Here is a 17841-nt window from a genome sequence, read left to right as displayed (position 1 = left end):
CTTTCTGCGCACCTCTGCCTCAGTGTCCCCACCCACCTACCAGGAGGGAGAAAAAGGAGTCTCCATTTCTCCTTACTCTCTGTGTGTATGGTGGGCGAGAGGTCACTCTGGGGATTAACCCCACTCTCCAAAAGCACGGATGGGAGTGAAGGAAGTGGGCTGGTGAGGATTCCCGCCCTCTGGAAAGAGTAAAGGGGCGCCTGCCCGGCTGCACCGCCGGCACCTGCTACCGACAAGCCCCCGCCTAAGATACCGCCCCCGGCCCCCGCCCCTCACCCGCGGCCGCGCGCGGAGAGAGCGCTGGCCCTTTAAGAGCGGCGGCGACCGCGGCGCGGGAGGAGGGCTGGGAGCGCCCTGAGCTGCGCTAAACTCGCCGGGGACGTCGGGCGCCGGCTCCCTGGCTCCCTCACTCGCTCTGACCGGCTCCCAGCGCCTCCTCCCGGGACTGCGCGGGGACCCGGGCCCGATTGGGCGCGGGGCGAGCAGAGTCCCCGGGCGGGAGGCGCGCGCTCAGGGCAGCGCCCGGCCCCGGGCATGGACAGAGGGAGCTGGGCGCGCAGGGGGCGCCGCGGGACCGGGCGGCCGGAGCGCTGAGCCAGACAAAGGCTCAGGAGTTGCGCTTGCTCTCGGGAGCCGGGCCCCGGGCGGCCAGGCTGCGGGACCCGGCAGCCGGCGGCTCCGGCCGGCCCTCTCTCCCGTGGGCCGGCTCCGCGTGCCCGAACCTCCCCTGCCGGCTTCTCCGCGGGCGTGGGAATTTGCCGAGGGGACCTAAGCGGCTCCGGCGGGGACCGGGACCGGGAGGGCTGCCGCGCGCCCGCCGGGCGCGGAGCCAGGGAGCGTCGCAAGTTTCCAAGCCTCGTGCGGGAACCCGGCGCCGGAGAGCGGGCGAGCCCCGCGTGCAGCGCTCCCGACCAGGCTGGGCGCCGAGAGCATGGGCAGCGAACGGAGCGCACCCGGACGGCCGTGCTGGGCAGGCAGCCTCCTCGGCGGCCGGGAGGCGGCGGCGCAGCCGCGAGTGCTGCCGCTGCTGCTGCTGCTCCTGGGCTGCCTGGGCCGCAGCGCAGCGGCGGAGGACGCAGAAGTCAATGCCGAGGTAAGGACCCTCGCCGGGGGAACTGGGGACAGGGAAGGAGACACGCCTGCAGCCCAAGGCCCGGAGCCTGAGGGCGTAGAGACGAGCCCCCTGTGCCAGGGGAGGGGGCAGAAGGAAGGGTCCAGGCAGGCTGCCCCTCCCCGGCTATCCCTCTTGCCAAACCCTGGAGGGCGTAGGGCTCGCGCCCACTCTCTACCCATATAGTCCTGCCCTGGGCACTGATCCGCCCGCGCTCCCGTCCGGGAGCAGCTTCCGACGCCCCCAGCCCTTGCTTCGCTCCTTCCCTCCGACCCGGCGGCCGATTCCTCGAGAGCCCTGCGGGCGCTGTGACAATCTTTACAAGTGGGGTGGGGGGCTGCCCTGAGGGAACCACGGGCTGGGCGGGGAGCCCCACCCCTGTCTAGGTAACATCTGGTCTGGGTGACCCTGGGCCACGCGCGGCTGGCCAGGATAGGGGGAAGGGGTGCGAACCTCCGAGACAGCAGACTCGGGTGGCGGGGGCGCTTTGGCGACTTTCTTGGGCTCTTGCGCGGATACCGCGCCACGGCCAGGTGAGGTCCGAGAGAGACCCGGTCTCCCCGGCTCTTCCTCCCACCAGAGCTTTTGCGCCGGAGGCCCGGTGCACGGAGGACGAACTCCGCACATCTCTTCACCGGGAGCCCTCGTGACGTCCCTGCGGGGCCCCCTCTCTGGGTCGGTCCCATGGGTGATCAGGCGTGGCCTCCTGGCGCAGAGATGGGTCGAGCCAGTGCCCCGGCCCCATGGAGCCACCCAGCGCCGTCCTTCCGATTAGGGACAGTGAGAACACCCGCTCCGTTGCCCCTAAGCGGGGTCTACTCTTTCCCAACTTCTAAGACCCCGCTCCCGGCCGGGCCTAGGAGAGGAGAGTGGGTGGTGAGGGAAGACTGCCTCCTCGCTCCCCGGGTACGCTCGGGCCTTGGTGCCCTTGCGCCGGCCTGGAGCCTGCGGTGCCGGGCTGCTGCCGGCCTGAGCACCGTCCTTATAGGCTTTGGGGCCGATGCTCCCTCCCAGCCCCCAGTGGCTTCCCCACCTCCCCCTGCTGCCTGGGAGATTTTTCCGATGGAAGCCTGCCCTTCCCCGCCCTACTTTAATAAAAGCTTGGAGGAAGGGCAGGGAATTCCTCCCGGCTCAAGTTACACCTCTCCGCCAGCTCCCCACCTGCTCTCCCCTCCCTCCTCGCCTGGCCCGGGAGAGCTGCCGGGATCCAGGTCCTGGCAGAAGGTGGGGTAGGCGTCCAGCCCCTGCCCAGTCCAGCTGCGACCTCGCCATTCATTGCGCCTGCGAGCAGGGCCCTTCTGCTGATGGGGGTTGCCCCCTGGCCTGGGATCCAGGTACTAGTGACAGTGTTTGGGCCCACCTGCCCCTCTCGGGAGTGGAGTACCAAAGAACTGCAAGTCACAGACCTACCCTTGCGCAGTTTTTAATCTATTTAGGAATGGTATCTCTGCACAGGAAACAATTATGGACCAAGCTGGAATTTGGTGGCCATGCATTAGGAATTGTCATCTTAGATGGCCGGGAGCTGGGGGCACTGAGACCTGTGATCTGCGGGGCTTCATTCTCTTTCCTTTGCTTCTGCTTCTCCATCACCCTCTACTCTCCCAGGGCCTGCATTGGGGTCAGAGACCATGGCCCTAATAAGCCTTTGGTGGCACCAGATGGGGATCATGAGAATGACTTGCATCCTCTCTCCTGGGGGAAAATTTGGGCTGGACTGTTGCTGGAAGAGACTGTGGAAGATTTAGAGACCCTTGAATGTTGTAAACCACAGTAGATGGAGGGCTAAAGACACCCCTGTTCCTAGAATTGACTTGGGGGTGCAGGCTGTTTCTTGGAGTTTTGTCAAGTCTGGGCAGATCTAGGCCCAAAGAGTTGAAGGGCTTCAGCAGTCAGTGCATTTGCCGGGAGGCTGTGGGACCGTTCTCCCCAGGCCCATGTTCTCCAGGGACCAGCCTCAGAGACTCCTGGGCCTGCGCCCTGTGTCCAGAGCAGCTCCCACAGCTGCAGACCTCAGGTTAGGTCACGGCTGGGGCCTTCTCTGAGCATCCTGGTAGCGGAGCCAAGGCCGGCCCCTGTGCCTCCCAGAAACCACAGGAATTTCACTAGACTGAGGAATCGGGGAGTCTGGCATGTGCTAGGAGCTGGCAGACACCTGCAACCCGCCAAGCCCCTGCCTAGTAGCGGCCGTCTTCCCTGAAGAAGCCACCGTAGAGTTACTCTGCCCTGTCCCCGTCACTCGCTGGGATGTCAAGCCCTAGGCCCCAGCTGTTCTGGGCTGGAGCCCACACCCCTGCATAGGTGCTGGCCTCCCCCGCCCGAGAGTCAAGGCGCCCCCTCAGGTCTGTCCTGCTCTTGTTGGCTGCAGCGCCTAGCCCGCTTAAGCACCTTTGGTTTTCACCAGGGAAGCTGGGGTCTCTTCTTACCCTCCGTCCGCCCCAGGCCGGGCCTCAGCAAGCCCCACACAGGTGACTCGGGCTGCCAGAGTTCACAGGCGTGATGCGGCTGCCACGAAAGCGCGGGCACACTCACTTTCCCTGAACGGACCCCCGCATATCTTCCTTGTTCCCACCAGCTTTGCAGGATGAGCAAAAGGAAGGCTGGGGGGCAGCTTGAATTCTGATTTTCACCCTCGGATCTGACTGGGGAGCCATAGCCTTAGGCTTCCTTGTGCCCAGTGTCTGCGGGCACGTCCCTGCTGGCCACGCCCTCCCCAGAGCCCCCGCACCTGCACTCTGATCGGTACCCTGTCTTAAATACGGAGCAGAAACTCCAGACGCCCCACGCCCAGCCTGTTGCCAGGTCCCTGTGTTGGGCCACCCCGGGGTCCCATCTGTCAGCCACTTCCCTGCAGTGTGCGCTCCTTGTCTGAAGAGCGCACCTCTCTGACCTGCCTGTTCCAACCTTTGGACGAAAACACCTCACTGCGCCCCACCCAAAAAGGAAACAACATAGAAACACACCCAGGTCCCCCACCCCAAAGAAGCTGCCCGAGAAAGCTCCTTGCCCCTTCCACCGTGTGAAGACTCACAGTGAGAAGCTGGCAGTCTGCACCCAGGAAGAGGGCCTTGACCAGAACCTGAGCATGGAGGCACCCTGATCTTGGACTTCCGGCCTCCAGAACTGTGAGAAATAAATGCTTGTTGTTATAAGCCACCCAGTTTATGGTACTTCTGTTACAGCAGCCCGAATGGACTAAGGCAGTTGGCATCTTCAATATTGTCCTGAGATTTATGTGGCTCACCCAGCCAGCCACTCAGGCAGGGGCCGAGCCCCTTGGCCCATTCTGCCTCGGGCGTGGAGATGTGTTCCGAGTCAGCAGCAGCAGAGCGGGGCCAGGGGCCCTCTGCTGGGATCCTCCGCCATCACAGACTGGGTCCTGGGAGGACTCCACAGGTGAATGTGAAACCTGGGGCCCCGAAGGTGGCCGAACGCTGCAGGCCTGCAGCACACGACAGGTGCTTTCTGGCCACACTAGCTCATAGGAGACCACTCCCCAGAGAAACACTGGTTCCAGGGACGCTGGGACCCTTTGGGGAGGGAGCACAGGATTTGCAGCACCCGGCAGGCACAGCAGAGGTGTGCCAGCCGGCCGTGCGTCAGAGACAAGGAGGGATGCCTCGTGCCAGATCCCATTCCCCTCATGGGAACAGCAGGGAACAAGCAGAAAGACCCAACGCAACCTCCAGTATCTGGCCAGATGTGGACCTGGGTCCCGGCCATTCACCAGCCTTGGGAGGTACTCCGCACCCCGCCGCCATCCGATGGCTGAGCTGCAGGAGCCATGGCGCCTGGGGGCCAGGGTCTGGGTCAGCGCTCTGAGCTGGCCCTGAGCCCTGGGCACCACCCTGTCCTCCCAGGAACGACTGTCACCCTCGAGGGGTGAGAGCCCAGCTTCGTTTCATGTCCAGCACTTGTGGGTAGGGCACCTGGTACATAGGCCATGCCTGCAAAATGGTGGCAAAACACAGTGACAGCGAGGAGCAGATGGCATGCTGTGGGACAAGTCAGTCATTGAACCCATCTGGGTCTCAGTTTCCCTACCTACGAAGTGAGAACAGTAATAGCACCTACTGGATGGAGCCACTGGGGAGATTCAGTGCATGTATGTGAAATGCTGACCACTGTGCGCAGTGGCTCAGTAGGATCCGGCGCTGCTTTGACCACCTTCGACATGTTTGGTTCTCTCCTGGGCCCAGCCTTGGGGTGTTCTGTAAGCATTTTCATTCTAGTCCTGGTATTGACTCTGTAAGTGTAGGTGCTCTTGCTATCCCATTGTACAGAAGAGGAAACTGAGAATGAGGTGAGGGAACTTATCCCAAGTTCCCCAGCCGGGGGTGGCAGAGCTGGGATTCGAACCCAGGCAGCCTGAGCCCCGGCCCCACGCTGGGTTAAAGGCTGCAGGTCGGAGCCCAGTGTGTCATCCTGTGGAGCTGCCCAGGCAGGCGCAGGCTGGGTCTGGGCCAGGTGGCACGGAGCTGGTAGAGGTGCGGCCGGGCGAACCTAGAGCCCTCCCCTGGGCTCTCCAGCACCCCGGGCTCTGCCCTGTGGACACCCCCTTCTGGGAGACAATGCCTACGAGGTGAGGCCCCAGGCCTGGCCCCCAGGCATGCGGAAACCACTAGCAAACAGGGCTCTTGCACCCCGCCTTGCCTGCCCACGGGCTCCAGGACCGAACTGCTTTTCCTCCAGGTGAAGGCAGGCCAGGCAGGCTGGGGGGCCAGAAGGTAGAGAAGCGGCAGGAGCACAGGCTGCCCACCTGCTTCCTGCTTCCCTGGCTGCGCAACCACGCCCCCCGGAGCCCTCTGCCCCACCTGCAGCTTTCCCTTCCGCAAGGCCAGTTCTTCTAGAACTGCCTGACTATGGGCCATGCTGCCTCTGAAGGCAGTAAAAGGTCCACCAAGGACAGGTGGCCTGGCCCAGTGCCCCCTTTGCTCACGGGCCATGTCGCCTGTGCTGTCACCCTGTGCGGCAGTTGGGGAGTGAAAATTTTGACCCCAGTTTACAGAGGGGAATGGCCAGGGGCTCAGAGAAGTCGGCGTAGGCCTCTTCCCATTCTCAGGGCAAGCGGGCAGGACCAAGGGGCGGATGGCACTGGCAGGCAGATTTCTGCTCAGCCTGAGGGAGAGCTAACAGTCACGGCCGCCCAGAGAGGGGGTGGGCCGCCTTGGTGGCAGTGAGCCCCCCGTCTTTGCAAGAGTGCAGGCCTGATGGGCCCCCTGCCCACTGGTGGTCCATGGAGGCTTCTGTGAGGTAGCTGGAATTGATGGCTTTGAGGTCCCTTCCAGCCCGAGACTGGAGGAGCCTAGGCCCCTCAGGATCACCCAGCTGGTACAGGGGCTCCTGGCTCAGACCCCCAGGACGAGGTGGGCCCAGCGGGGCTGGCGGGCATGGCCTGCCACCGCAGTGTCTGTGGCTCCCCCAGACCCGTCCCGTTCACGCCCGCTCCGTGCCCGGCATGGCCTTGGCCTGCCTCCAAGGGCCCTCAGACCACGACCCGGCGGGGAGGTGGTCACAGTGTGGGCCTCACGGTGCCCTGAAAGGTCAGTTCGTCACCCGCAGGCCTGACAAGATGCCCTTTGTCTAGGCAGCCCTGCCAGGGCCTGCTTGCATGGCCCAGAGAGCTGTGGGGGGCAGAAGCTAAGCAGAGCCCAGCTGGGGTGTCTTATCACTCGGGCCTGATATGGCAGGTGGGAGGGGCTGGCGGAGGAGCTGTCTGTGGCGACAGCAGCGCCCTGGCCCCTGCCCCCACGGCTGTGCTTACTGCACCGTATTGATCCATCTGGAAGCTCCTCTCAGACACACCCTCCCCACGGGCCTGCCTTGGCCTTGTCTCGAGGGCCTGGGGGGCCAGCCCCAGAGCAGCCAGACATGGCCCAGCCCCAGAGCAGAGCAGCCAGAGAGGAAGAGCTCAGGAGGATGGGGGGCCCTCCTCCAGTGCTGTGCTGGGCACTGCTACTGAGAGGGTCCAGAGCCCGGGGTCCCCAGCCCCGGGCCACGAGGGACGGGTGCTACCTCACAAATAGCCGAGTGCAGGAGTGCTGCTGCGGGCTCCAGCTCTAGCCCGGCCAGCCCTGGTGGGCCCCTCGCCCTCTCCTGAGCATGGAACGGGATGACGAGGGGATGGCCAGGTTCTCAGCCCTCGGCTGCTGCATCTGTGGCGTCTCCCAGGGCCAGGGGGCCGGGGGTTCCCCCTTCGGACTCCCGAAGGCCCCACGTCTCCTTGCCTGGGACCAGCCACTAATCCGAAGCATCTATGTATACTTATGGTTCAAGAGAGAAATGGCTGAAAGAGCCAGGGTGGGCAGGGTCTCCTGGGTGGGCTGCAGGTAGGAGGGGCCCCCACGGCCCCAGCGCTCTCTTCAGAGCCTTCCCTGCCTCCCGCTGGACAGCGACCCCTGTGGAGGAGGTCCCCCTATTCCGCTGCTCACTGGCCTCCCCAAGCCAGTTTCTCCACTGGAGAAAGGAAGTTTCACCTCCCTGGCATCCACCCGCGAGACTAGGTGAGAGGGAGGCAAAGGAGGCCCCTTGTGTAAGGGACAGACTTTGCAGTCAGTCACCAGTAGGAGTGGCAGGAGCTTAAGCACGGCCCTTCCCCTACTTTGACACTAAGAGGCCAGTCATGGCATTGAAAATTGCTCCCCACTTGGGTCCCATGGCAGCAGAGCCCCTCAGGAAGCTGAGGCTTAGGGTGCACGCAGCCCCTCCCCCGTCCCATGCGGCCTTTCCCCTCCTGGGCTGGTTCTACCTAGCACAGCAGGAGGGCGTGAGAAACTCCCTCCTGGATGCTGAGGAAGGGAACAGCCCGCAGCCCTGGACGGGTGGCCAGCTGGCTCTGCCTCCTTCACCCTACCGTTCGGCAGTTCGGCAGCTCTGGGCCAGAACCGCGCTTCTGCTCACCCTCCCACGCCACCTGTCCTCAGCTCCTGCTTGGTGCCCTGGCAGTGGCCAGGAAGCGTTTGTCACAGGGACGCTGGGGTTGCAAGGCCCAGCTGGTACTGAGATGGAAGCTCTCAGCTTCCCTGAGACTCAGAGGATGCTCATCTGCGTGAAGGAGAGTCCACAGACGCCCTTGGGACCTTCCCGTCAGCCTCTGAACTGCCCCCAGAATTAAAGGGCCCCATGTCCTCTGCTGGGCTCTGGGGCTCTTCCCGGCAGACAGGCCCAGCTCCTTCCCCTCCCCTCCCCCACCCAGGGCCCCAGCCCGAGCCTCCTCCTCCCTGCCCTTCCCCTGTCACTCTGCAGACACTGCTAATCAGCCCTGTGGTGGCCTGTGATTGAGCTCCCTGAGATATTTTTACCTTATGCAAATAAGTGATGCCCTCATCTGTCAGCAGGCCGCCCCACCTCCTCCGGCTGGTCCCTCTCCCTGCCTGAGCTGGCTGAGCGTCACGCCTCGCCTTCTAGATCTCTCCAGGCTTCTTCAGGAAAAGCGCGTCTGCCCAGGGTGGTGGGCGTCCCCCCTCACACACACACAGGAACTCCAGGAAAGCTTCCTGAGCTTGGGAAGAGCAGGGGCGGCAGGAGGGTGCCCAGGACGGTGCCTGGGTCTGGTGGAGCGGAGGAATGTGCCCTGGGCCAGGCGGCTGAGCAGGGCTGGCAGCGAGGCCACCTGCCCTCCCCAAGGCGGCCACGGCCCTCAGGCCTGTTGACAGAGGCCAAAGTCTGCTGCTTCAGGGACAATCAGACAGCTTGCCCCCCTCCCCCACCCCCGGCAATAAATGCATGTCACTAATGATGCATTTATTGAGTGCATTCCCCTGCTCGGCACAATGCAAACGTGTGTGTGGACATTCCCATTTCGTCCCCACAGAAACCCGTGCTGTGAGGCAGGCCCTCGTATAACACAGCCACACCTCGGAAGTGGCGTAGCTGGATCTGTCCTCAGCCCTGTCTGTCACCATCTTTGTGGCTCTGTCTCCTTGCTCTGTGGCTGTTTCCGCCGGCCCTGAGAGGCCTCGCAGCTTGGCCCTGTCTCCGCACTGCGCTCTGGGGCTCAGCAGCCGCCCCCTCCAGTGGCAGCCGGGGTCCAGCTAAGCCGGGTGGGTGTGGCAGCCCCTCCGCGCCCGGGGCCTGGCTGGGTGCCAGGGCTGACAGTGGCACTGAGGGAGCAAGTACCTACAGAGTTGGCTGCGACACGGGTGGCAGACAGATGTGGGTATGGCCCTGGCCAGCTGACACATGGCCGTCAGCCCAGAGCAGCCACCATGTCCGGTCACCATCTCGCCCCAGGGACCAGGGAGGGCCAGCAGAGGTGCAGAGGACACACTTCCATGGGGCCAAGGCCCATGGAAGTCCCCGGCCTCTGTGCCAACAGCCTCTCACGTGGTCACTGTGCTCTCAAGGCCTTGGGGACATGAGGCAGTCAGGTCAGAGTCCCCTTCCTTACCGCAACTCAGCGTGGCTCACTGGGGATCCCCCCCCTTTCATCCTAGTAGGGGAGACAGACGATAAACCCCTAAGTGAAATATATGGTATGTCAGATGGTGACAAGTCCAAGGAAGGAGGAGAGAGCACGCAGGGCACAGCATGTGGGGCTCTTTTTTTATATAATGTTGTCAGAGAACACCGTCCACTAAGGCGAGGTGGAAGCAGAGACCTGAAGGAGATGGGGGTGTGAGCCAAGCGTGTATCTGGGAGGGAGCAGCCCGTGCAAAGGGCCTGAGGCAGGAGAGTGCCTGACTGGCCGGCTGGGTGGGCCGGAGGAGTGAGGTCAGAAGGCCGCGGTGAAGTCAGGCAGCAAGGGCCCGGTAGCTTTTGTAAAAATTAGCTTTTCCTCTGAGAGGGGAAGTCTCTGGTGACCAGATCTGACTGGTAGAGACCTTTGCTCTGGCTCTGTGTGAAAACAAGACGGCAGGAGGTGGAAGCAGGGAGGCGGCGGCGGCTTGGGGTGATGGTGGAGGCAGAGGCCTGATGCAGGCTATGTGCAGTGGGGGCCAGCCACGCCAGGACCTGCTGACCGGCGTGGTCTCTCCTTTGCAGAACTGGCTACGGCTCTACGGCTACCTGCCCCAGCCCAGCCGCCACATGTCCACCATGCGCTCGGCCCAGATCCTGGCCTCAGCCCTCGCTGAAATGCAGCGCTTCTATGGGATCCCTGTCACCGGTGTGCTCGACGAAGAGACCAAGGCGTGAGTCCCTCCGATGGGCCCTTCCCAGATCCCTCTGGCATCGGCCCTCCTTCCAGCCTGCGCTCGTGAGGCTTGGCATGTGGCCTTACCAGAAAAGAGTGGTGGTCTAGCTAAGAGGCGACAAATGGTGTTGATCCCCTGTGGTAGCTCCAATTCGTAGGCAGTGGCCGCCTCAAGCCTAGGGTTGAGAAAGCTGCTGAGGCTGGATCCCAGCTTGGCTACAAGAAACACGGGATCAATTAGTGATGGCTGCCACAGGAATGAGACGGGGGGTGGGTCACAGCGCACCTGCCCTGGATGGGACACACAGCCGAGTTAGGCCTGGCTCTGAATCCGACCGAGAGGGTGTGATCAAAAGCCACAGCCTTGCTGAGCACGCACAGAGCATAACCTATCAAGGGCAGGAGGCCTCGGAAGTGACTGTCCTGTTCCTGGGTGGTTCTGGTGAGACGGGGCTCGCCTTTGCAGCACCACTGCTGGGCCCCCAGTCTTCCGCTGTGAGACCATTGCACTCCTTTTGCTGCTAAGGAAATGGAAGCTTAGCCCATCCCCCACCGGACCCTCAGAAGCAGCTGGAGGCCAGAGGCGGGGCGGGTGGAAGGAGGGCTGCCTGGAAGAGGCTCTGAGCTCACCCCGCCATGCTCATGACCCAGGTGGATGAAGCGGCCTCGCTGTGGGGTGCCAGATCAGTTCGGGGTGCACGTGAAAGCCAATCTGCGGCGGCGGAAGCGCTATGCTCTCACTGGCAGGAAGTGGAACAACCCCCATTTGACCTTCAGGTAGGGACCCCAGCTTCCCACAATGGCGTTTCTCCCAGCATCTTCCGCAGCACCTGGTCTGAGACCGCGGGCTCCCCAGTGGACTTGTCTGGAAGGCTTCCTTTCCCAGCAGCCCCCCAGGGTGCCCAGTAGAGACAGCCCAAACCCACTCTAACTCCCACGCTGACTACGGCTGCACACCCTAGGATGTCTTCCTCTGGAGAAGCTCAGGACCTTCGGAGCTGCTTCCCTTGTCTCCCCCTTCCCCCCTCCACCCCCGCCCCCGCCCCGCCCCCCAGCTGCCCAGTCTGCCCTCACTGGCCCAGATGGGTTCCTGTATTGGTACAGTTCAGGGGCCTGCACAGGGCAGGGCATGGGGTGTCAGGCACCTGAAACCAGGAGGGGTCAGGCAGGCAGGCAGCGGGCACCGTCCCCCTCTGTAGCGAGTCCTAGGGCAAGAAACGCCTCTGAGCCCGAGCATGTGGCGGTCCCCAAGGGCTCCTCTTCCTGTGTCTGTCCAGCCAGGGCCCCACCAGAGTTCCATGTCCCAAGCAAGAGTAGCTCCCACGGCCTCTTAGACCCCAGGCCCCCAGAGTGAATGGATGGTCCAGCCAGCTTTACTGGAGGCCTGTCCAGCGCCCAGACACTTACTCTGATTTACGTGGGTAACAGCAGACTTCCTGCCGCTTCCTCACGTGCAGGTCAGGGGCATGTGTTCCATGTGAGTTACTGTAACTCGTTTAATCCTCACAGGGCCACCAGGATGAAAGCACGACCTTCCTTTTCCCATTTAACAGGTGAAGAAACTCAAATTCAGAGACTAACTGGCCCATAGTCACGCAAATAATGTTAGAGCCGGCCTTGAACTCAGGTCAGCCTGACCCCGGAGCGCAACGTTCAGAACTGCTAGCTCTGTGTTCCCCACACGTTATCTGTTTGCGCCTCTCTCTCTAGGTCTTTGAGCTACATATCCCCTGTACTTTTATTCACTTACTGTTTCCCTACTGAAAATAGGCTTGTTTGGCACAATGCGACCTCATTGGGTGGTATCCTAATGAATTTCTGAGTTTGACATGTTTTCTTTTTCAAATTCACCTCTAAGTAAACTGATGGTTGAAATGGTCAGGCATTGTCAGTGAACCAGCTCAGATCCTATGCAAGGTCCTTGGGACCCTGTGTCTCAGCCTCCAACCCAGTGGGGGCCGGCAGTGGGCGGTTGCCCCAGGCCCTGGGGTCACCCGCCTGTCTCCCTGCCCACCTGCAGCATCCAGAACTACACGGAGAAGCTGGGCTGGTACCACTCGCTGGAGGCGGTGCGCCGGGCCTTCCGTGTGTGGGAGCAGGCCACGCCCCTGGTCTTCCAGGAGGTGCCCTACCAGGACATCAGGCTGCGGAGGCAGAAGGAGGCTGACATCATGGTCCTCTTTGCCTCTGGCTTCCATGGCGACAGCTCACCCTTTGATGGCACAGGCGGCTTTCTGGCCCACGCCTATTTCCCGGGCCCTGGTCTGGGTGGGGACACCCATTTCGATGCAGACGAGCCCTGGACCTTCTCCAGCACAGACATGCATGGTGAGAACAGCTGGCCAGGGCGAGGGCAGGGGAGGCAGAGCTGGAACTGCGGGGCTGGGAGCGGGGAGCTTCCCTGTGCCGTTCTCTGCAGCACTGACGCTTGGTCTCAAGCTCACCACCCTCACGGGACGGCAGGGAAGAGATGGGATCATTGCACCCATGTCTCATATGGGGAAGTTGGAGGCCCCAAGATCGCATCCGCTCAGCCTCTCCTAAGAGCAAAGCAAGGGCAGGCGTCCTGGCAGCCTCGGCCCACAGCCTGGGGCAGCGGGGTCCTGGGCCTGGCCCATGCTGACCGCGCCGCGGGCCCCACCGCAGGGAACAGCCTCTTCCTGGTGGCAGTGCACGAGCTGGGCCATGCGCTGGGGCTGGAGCACTCAAGCAACCCCAGCGCCATCATGGCGCCCTTCTACCAGTGGATGGACACAGACAACTTCCAGCTGCCCGAGGACGACCTCCGGGGCATCCAGCAGCTGTACGGTGAGCGGACGGCACGGCTGGGCCGGCGGGCGCCATGCTGCACGCCTGCCCCCGACTCCTAGTCCCACGAGGCCCTCCTGCTGCCCCATCTTGTAGGCAAGAAACTGAGGCCCCGAGCGGATTCATGACTTGTTCACATCACTCAGATGGGGCCAGGCGTCTGGCCCAGGACCTGCTCCCAGAGCCCTCACAGTGGCCCCGGGCTGGAGCCTGCGGGGTCCTGGGTGGCCCCAGGTCCCGTCTCTGCCCCCGTCTCCTCCTCAGCCTTGGTGACATCACTATTAGACTAACGGTACCCTGGGTTCCACAACCCCATTCCTTCTGCTGTCACTCCCAGCCCGAGCCTGGCCCAGAGTCTTTGCTGAACATTATTGGTTTGTTGCTTCCCAGTAGTTCTCAGGCCAGTGACACCCCCAACTCAGGCCCCAACCAAGAAAGCCCCCAGCGAGGAAGTGTCCTGAGGCCCATGGTGGGCGGTCGGGGCCTCCACCCAGCGCCCACGCCAAGCCTCTCCCTCGGGCTGGCAGTGCCCACCTTGTGAGGCGCGAGACAGACCCTGTATCCCCAGCAACCTGGTATTCAGAGGGGAACTTGGCAGAGTTTGGAAAATCATGTTCTTCCCTCAGTGTGTGTTCCTGGATCCTCCCGTGGAACAGGCTGGCATCCTGAGGGGAATGTCCCCAAGGGGAAATGGAGACGGGAGGCCACCTCATGGGCGCAGCGACCTCAGCCCCACATGAGGGGCTCAGGAAGGGGGCTCTGTGGAGAACGACAGAGGTCCCCCTGAGGGCCCTGGTGGGCGGGGGAGGGGAGGGGAGGGGCCCGCCGTGGACAGACAGGGCCCGGGCTTCCTTGTCGTCGCTTCTCATTCCCTCCTTCTGCCCCACAGGCACCCCAGACGGCCAGCCCCAGCCCACGCAGCCCCTCCCCACTGTGACACCCCGGCGACCAGGCCGGCCAGACCATCGGCCCCCCAGGCCCCCCCAGTCTCCACCCCCAGGAGGGAAGCCAGAGCGGCCCCCGAAGCCAGGCGCCCCCGTCCAGCCCCGAGCCACGGAGCGGCCTGACCAGTATGGCCCCAACATCTGCGACGGGGACTTTGACACAGTGGCCATGCTGCGCGGGGAGATGTTCGTGTTCAAGGTCTGGCCCCTGCCCGCGCCTCCCTCAGCCCCTGGGCCCGACTCAAAGAGTGAGGAGCACCCCCGCCCCGCCCCCCGGGCCTGGCCCTACCTGGCGCTCACCATCCCCACCCCTCCCTCACGGAGCAGCCGCTGGGAAGCCGCCAGACTCTAGACTGAGGAGCAGCCCACCTGAGTGGCGAGGGGCTGCCCCACCCGCCCTTTCCGCCCAGGGCTGTCCCCCTGGTGCTGCCCTCAGGATCTCGGTGCCTCCCCAGGGCCCACCGGGATGGAGGAAGGGGCGCTCCCGGGTGGTCCCTCCCCCAGGCCGAGGCAGAGCGCATGCTCCGTCCACTCACACCCACCCCCTCCCCAGGGCCGCTGGTTCTGGCGGGTCCGGCACAACCGCGTCCTGGACAGCTACCCTATGCCCATCGGGCATTTCTGGCGCGGTCTGCCCAGTGATATCAGTGCGGCCTACGAGCGTCAAGACGGGCGTTTCGTCTTTTTTAAAGGTGAGCTGGGGTAGGTGGGAGGGAGGGCCTGACCCAGGGCCGGGGGCGTTGCCTCCATTAGGGCAGCACCCCCGTCAGCTGTGTCCCGGAGGACGGGTAGGGGCCCGTACCGAAAGTGGGGGGCACTGCGAGGGCGTGAGTGTTCCCAGAGAAATGCAGACGCAGGTATGTGTGACTTTGTGGCATGGTGTACAGGGGTCACTGAGTGACACGCGTGTGTGGAAACGAGGGTGCCCCAGCTGTCCATGGGTGCAGAGTGGGTATGACAGGAGGGTGAGCTGCACTGTGTGTGGTGGTCAGTGCCTGCACTGGGTACAAGGGCATGAGTGTGATTGTGTGTACGTGTGTCATGCGTGCGGCAGTGGGTGTGAATGGATTTGCGGGCCCAGAGCAGCGTCCCTGGGCCCCTCCCTGCCCACCGCTTCAGCCCCGGCCCGGTTCACACCCGCCTCCCGCTGCCTCCACAGGCGACCGCTACTGGCTCTTCCGAGAAGCGAACCTGGAGCCTGGCTACCCACAGCCGCTGACCAGCTACGGCCTGGGCATCCCCTACGACCGCATCGACACGGCCATCTGGTGGGAGCCCACAGGGCACACCTTCTTTTTCCAAGAGGACAGGTGGGTGCCCGTTTCTCTAAAGCAAAAAGGCCCCAGCCAGGCCCGCCCCGTCCCAGGCCTACCCAGGGAGAACCCCCCACCAGCGGGGAACAGACTTCAGGCCTAAGCAGACCCACAGCTGGTGCTTTCGGTCACAGGTACTGGCGCTTCAATGAGGACACGCAGCGTGGAGACCCGGGCTACCCCAAGCCCATCAGCGTCTGGCAGGGGATCCCCGTCTCCCCCAGAGGGGCCTTCCTGAGCAACGACGCAGGTACCACAGCCAGCACCCTCCAGTCTGCCCAGCGCCCACCACCCCCCTCCTCCACACACCGGAGACAGGGCTTGCCCGAGTCATCGGACGTTGTGATGGCATGTGTCGGGGACACAGCTGTGTCAGGCCCTGGGTTGCTGGGAGAATGCGCCAGCCCTGGTCCTTCCTGGGTTGTCACCACCCCGTTGTACTGCCAGCCAAACTCAGCCGCAGAGCCAGGGGAGAGGGCCCAAGATCCCACAGTGAGGGACTTGCGAGGTCAGGGGCCCCACCCGGACTGCCCTGCTCCCGCAGAGCCCGGCTGCCCCGGGGCCGCCTGCAGGGAGCCTCGAGCCCAGCTCGGAGCGATGAGCTGAGGGTCCTCCCAGGGTGCCCACTCACCCCCTGCGAAGGAAGCCTGACCTCTGTCATTTTAACCAAGTGACAGGGAGCCGTGGCTCTTATTTATTTCTCCAGCACGGTCTCGGGTAAATTTAAGAAACGCCATAGCTCTGATTCTTGGCTTCCAGGTTCTCAGGCCCAGGGAGACCCTGTGGGCTTTGCCGGTGCTAGGGCAGGTCACACTACTTCTGCATGTGATGGCATCGCTCTCTGGCCGCTCTGGTCTCACTGTGATCAGCAGAGCATAGACTCACCCCATGAATCAAACCTGGCCCTTCCTGGAGCTGATGGGACGTGGCAGGGCGCCCAAGGCCGAAGAGCTCGGCCAAGCGGCGTTGGGCCCCACTCCAGGTCTGCTGCAGGCTGGCTGTGTGGCCCAGAGCGAGACACGGGCCTGTCTCGTGTGGGGCAGAGCCAGTCCAGGGACAGGGGAGCAGGGTCCTCTGACGGCAGCCTCCAACGCACCAGGCAACCGTACAGGACCCTTCCCCGTGCGCGGCTCTCGTCAGTGTCAGCCCAGCCAGGAAGCACAGTATTGTAGCAGTGCCCTTGACCCAAATGCTGCCCCTCGCTGGGCCTGGTCTGGTTTCTGTGAGTCGGGAAGGGGCAAGTTGGGGAAGCAAGTGAAAAGGAGGGTGTTGGAAAGCCAGGGCTCCTTCAGCACGTCCCGGTCGCCTGCGAGGGGCTCTGGCTGGCGAGCAGCCCTGGCCTGACACCACCCCGGCCTGCTTGCCCCCACAGCCTACACCTACTTCTACAAGGGCACCAAATACTGGAAGTTTGACAACGAGCGCCTGCGCATGGAGCCTGGCTACCCTAAGTCCATCCTGCGGGACTTCATGGGCTGCGAAGAGCCGGGACCCCGGTGGCCCGACGTGGCCCGTCCGCCCTTCAACCCCGATGGGGGAGCAGAGCCCGGGGCAGGCGGCGACAGCCAGGAGGGCGATGAGGGCCATGAGGCTGGCCCGGGTGCCGGGGAGGGGGACTCTGGGACGGGGACAGATGAGGACGGGGGCAGCCGCGTGGTGGTGCAGATGGAGGAGGTGACACGGACAGTGAACATGGTGATGGTGCTGGTGCCACCGCTGCTGCTGCTCCTGTGCATCCTGGGCCTCACCTACGCCCTGGTGCAGATGCAACGCAAGGGCGCGCCCCGCATGCTCCTGTACTGCAAGCGCTCCCTGCAGGAGTGGGTTTGACCCGCCGCCCTCCTGCTCCTCACGGTGCTAGGGGCCAGGCTGGCGGCGCCTGTGGTTCTGAGACTGCTGCTGGGGCACCCAGCAAGAGCCTCCCGTGGCTCCCTCAGCCCCTGGGTGGGGGCCTCCGGGCCTTTCAACATCCCTGCCAGCCCTGACCCCATTGTTTATTTATGCCCAGATTTTTTTTTTTTTTTTTTTTGCACACTAACTGAACATTGGTTTCTACTTTCCTGACCAGGGGCAGTCCCCCGGGGCAGGAGGTTAGAGGTTTGTAAATGGGGGTTTTGCTCCAGACAGGGAACTAGTCCCCACCCACCCCGCTCTGTCTTGGCCCCAGCCAGCAGAGGGAACGTCAGAAGGCCCAGGTGGGAAAGCGGCTGTCGAGGTTCTTCCCGCCCTGGGCCGCCCCCCCGCCCCCCGTAGCCTGAGCCCCGGGGCCAGAACCATGAGCTCCATTGGCTTTGGAGACCAGTGGTACCTAGCTGGCCTCCACCTACCGATGTCTGTCTCTGCCTTAGGAACAGCTTTCACCCAGGGCCACGCCAGGTCAGAGGGGACAGAAGGGGGTGGCCCTGGCTGTGAGTCTGCTGAGTTTTGATTCCTTCCCAACCGACCTCTAACAACCCCAGCAGCCCAGCTCCTTGTGCCTAAGAACCTACCCTGCCCCTGGCCAGCCGAGGGGCCCGCAGCCCCAGCTCCCCC

General features: G+C 63.6%; 1 protein-coding gene across 1 annotated transcript; it reads left to right on the top strand.

Annotated features, from left to right (window-relative positions):
- The first annotated feature begins 810 nt into the window (after positions 1-810).
- On the top strand, positions 811-17494 carry MMP15 (matrix metallopeptidase 15). Its single transcript, XM_054579090.1, has 10 exons — positions 811-1093; positions 10094-10242; positions 10896-11021; positions 12265-12572; positions 12891-13052; positions 13942-14195; positions 14550-14688; positions 15156-15306; positions 15444-15559; positions 16682-17494. Exons 1-10 carry the CDS (start codon positions 932-934, stop codon positions 17137-17139), a joined length of 2025 nt encoding a protein of 674 aa, XP_054435065.1. The 5' UTR covers positions 811-931; the 3' UTR covers positions 17140-17494.
- The last annotated feature ends 347 nt before the right edge of the window (positions 17495-17841 follow it).

This window comes from Pteronotus mesoamericanus, unplaced genomic scaffold, assembly GCF_021234165.1.
Source record: "Pteronotus mesoamericanus isolate MK-2021 breed Mesoamerican mustached bat unplaced genomic scaffold, CSHL_Meso_final contig_52, whole genome shotgun sequence".
In the NCBI taxonomy this organism is placed as follows: domain Eukaryota; kingdom Metazoa; phylum Chordata; class Mammalia; order Chiroptera; family Mormoopidae; genus Pteronotus; species Pteronotus mesoamericanus.
Note: the sequence above shows the minus strand (reverse complement) of the source record. Positions and strands in the feature narration are given on the sequence as shown.

Excerpts from the sequence above, each read along its gene's own strand:
- MMP15 (XM_054579090.1), top strand. The coding sequence starts at position 932 with ATGGGCAGCGAACGGAGCGCACCCGGACGGCCGTGCTGGGCAGGCAGC. Across the intron at positions 11,022-12,264 it reads AACCCCCATTTGACCTTCAG|CATCCAGAACTACACGGAGA; the intron begins GTAGGGACCCCA and ends GCCCACCTGCAG. Across the intron at positions 15,560-16,681 it reads CTTCCTGAGCAACGACGCAG|CCTACACCTACTTCTACAAG; the intron begins GTACCACAGCCA and ends TTGCCCCCACAG.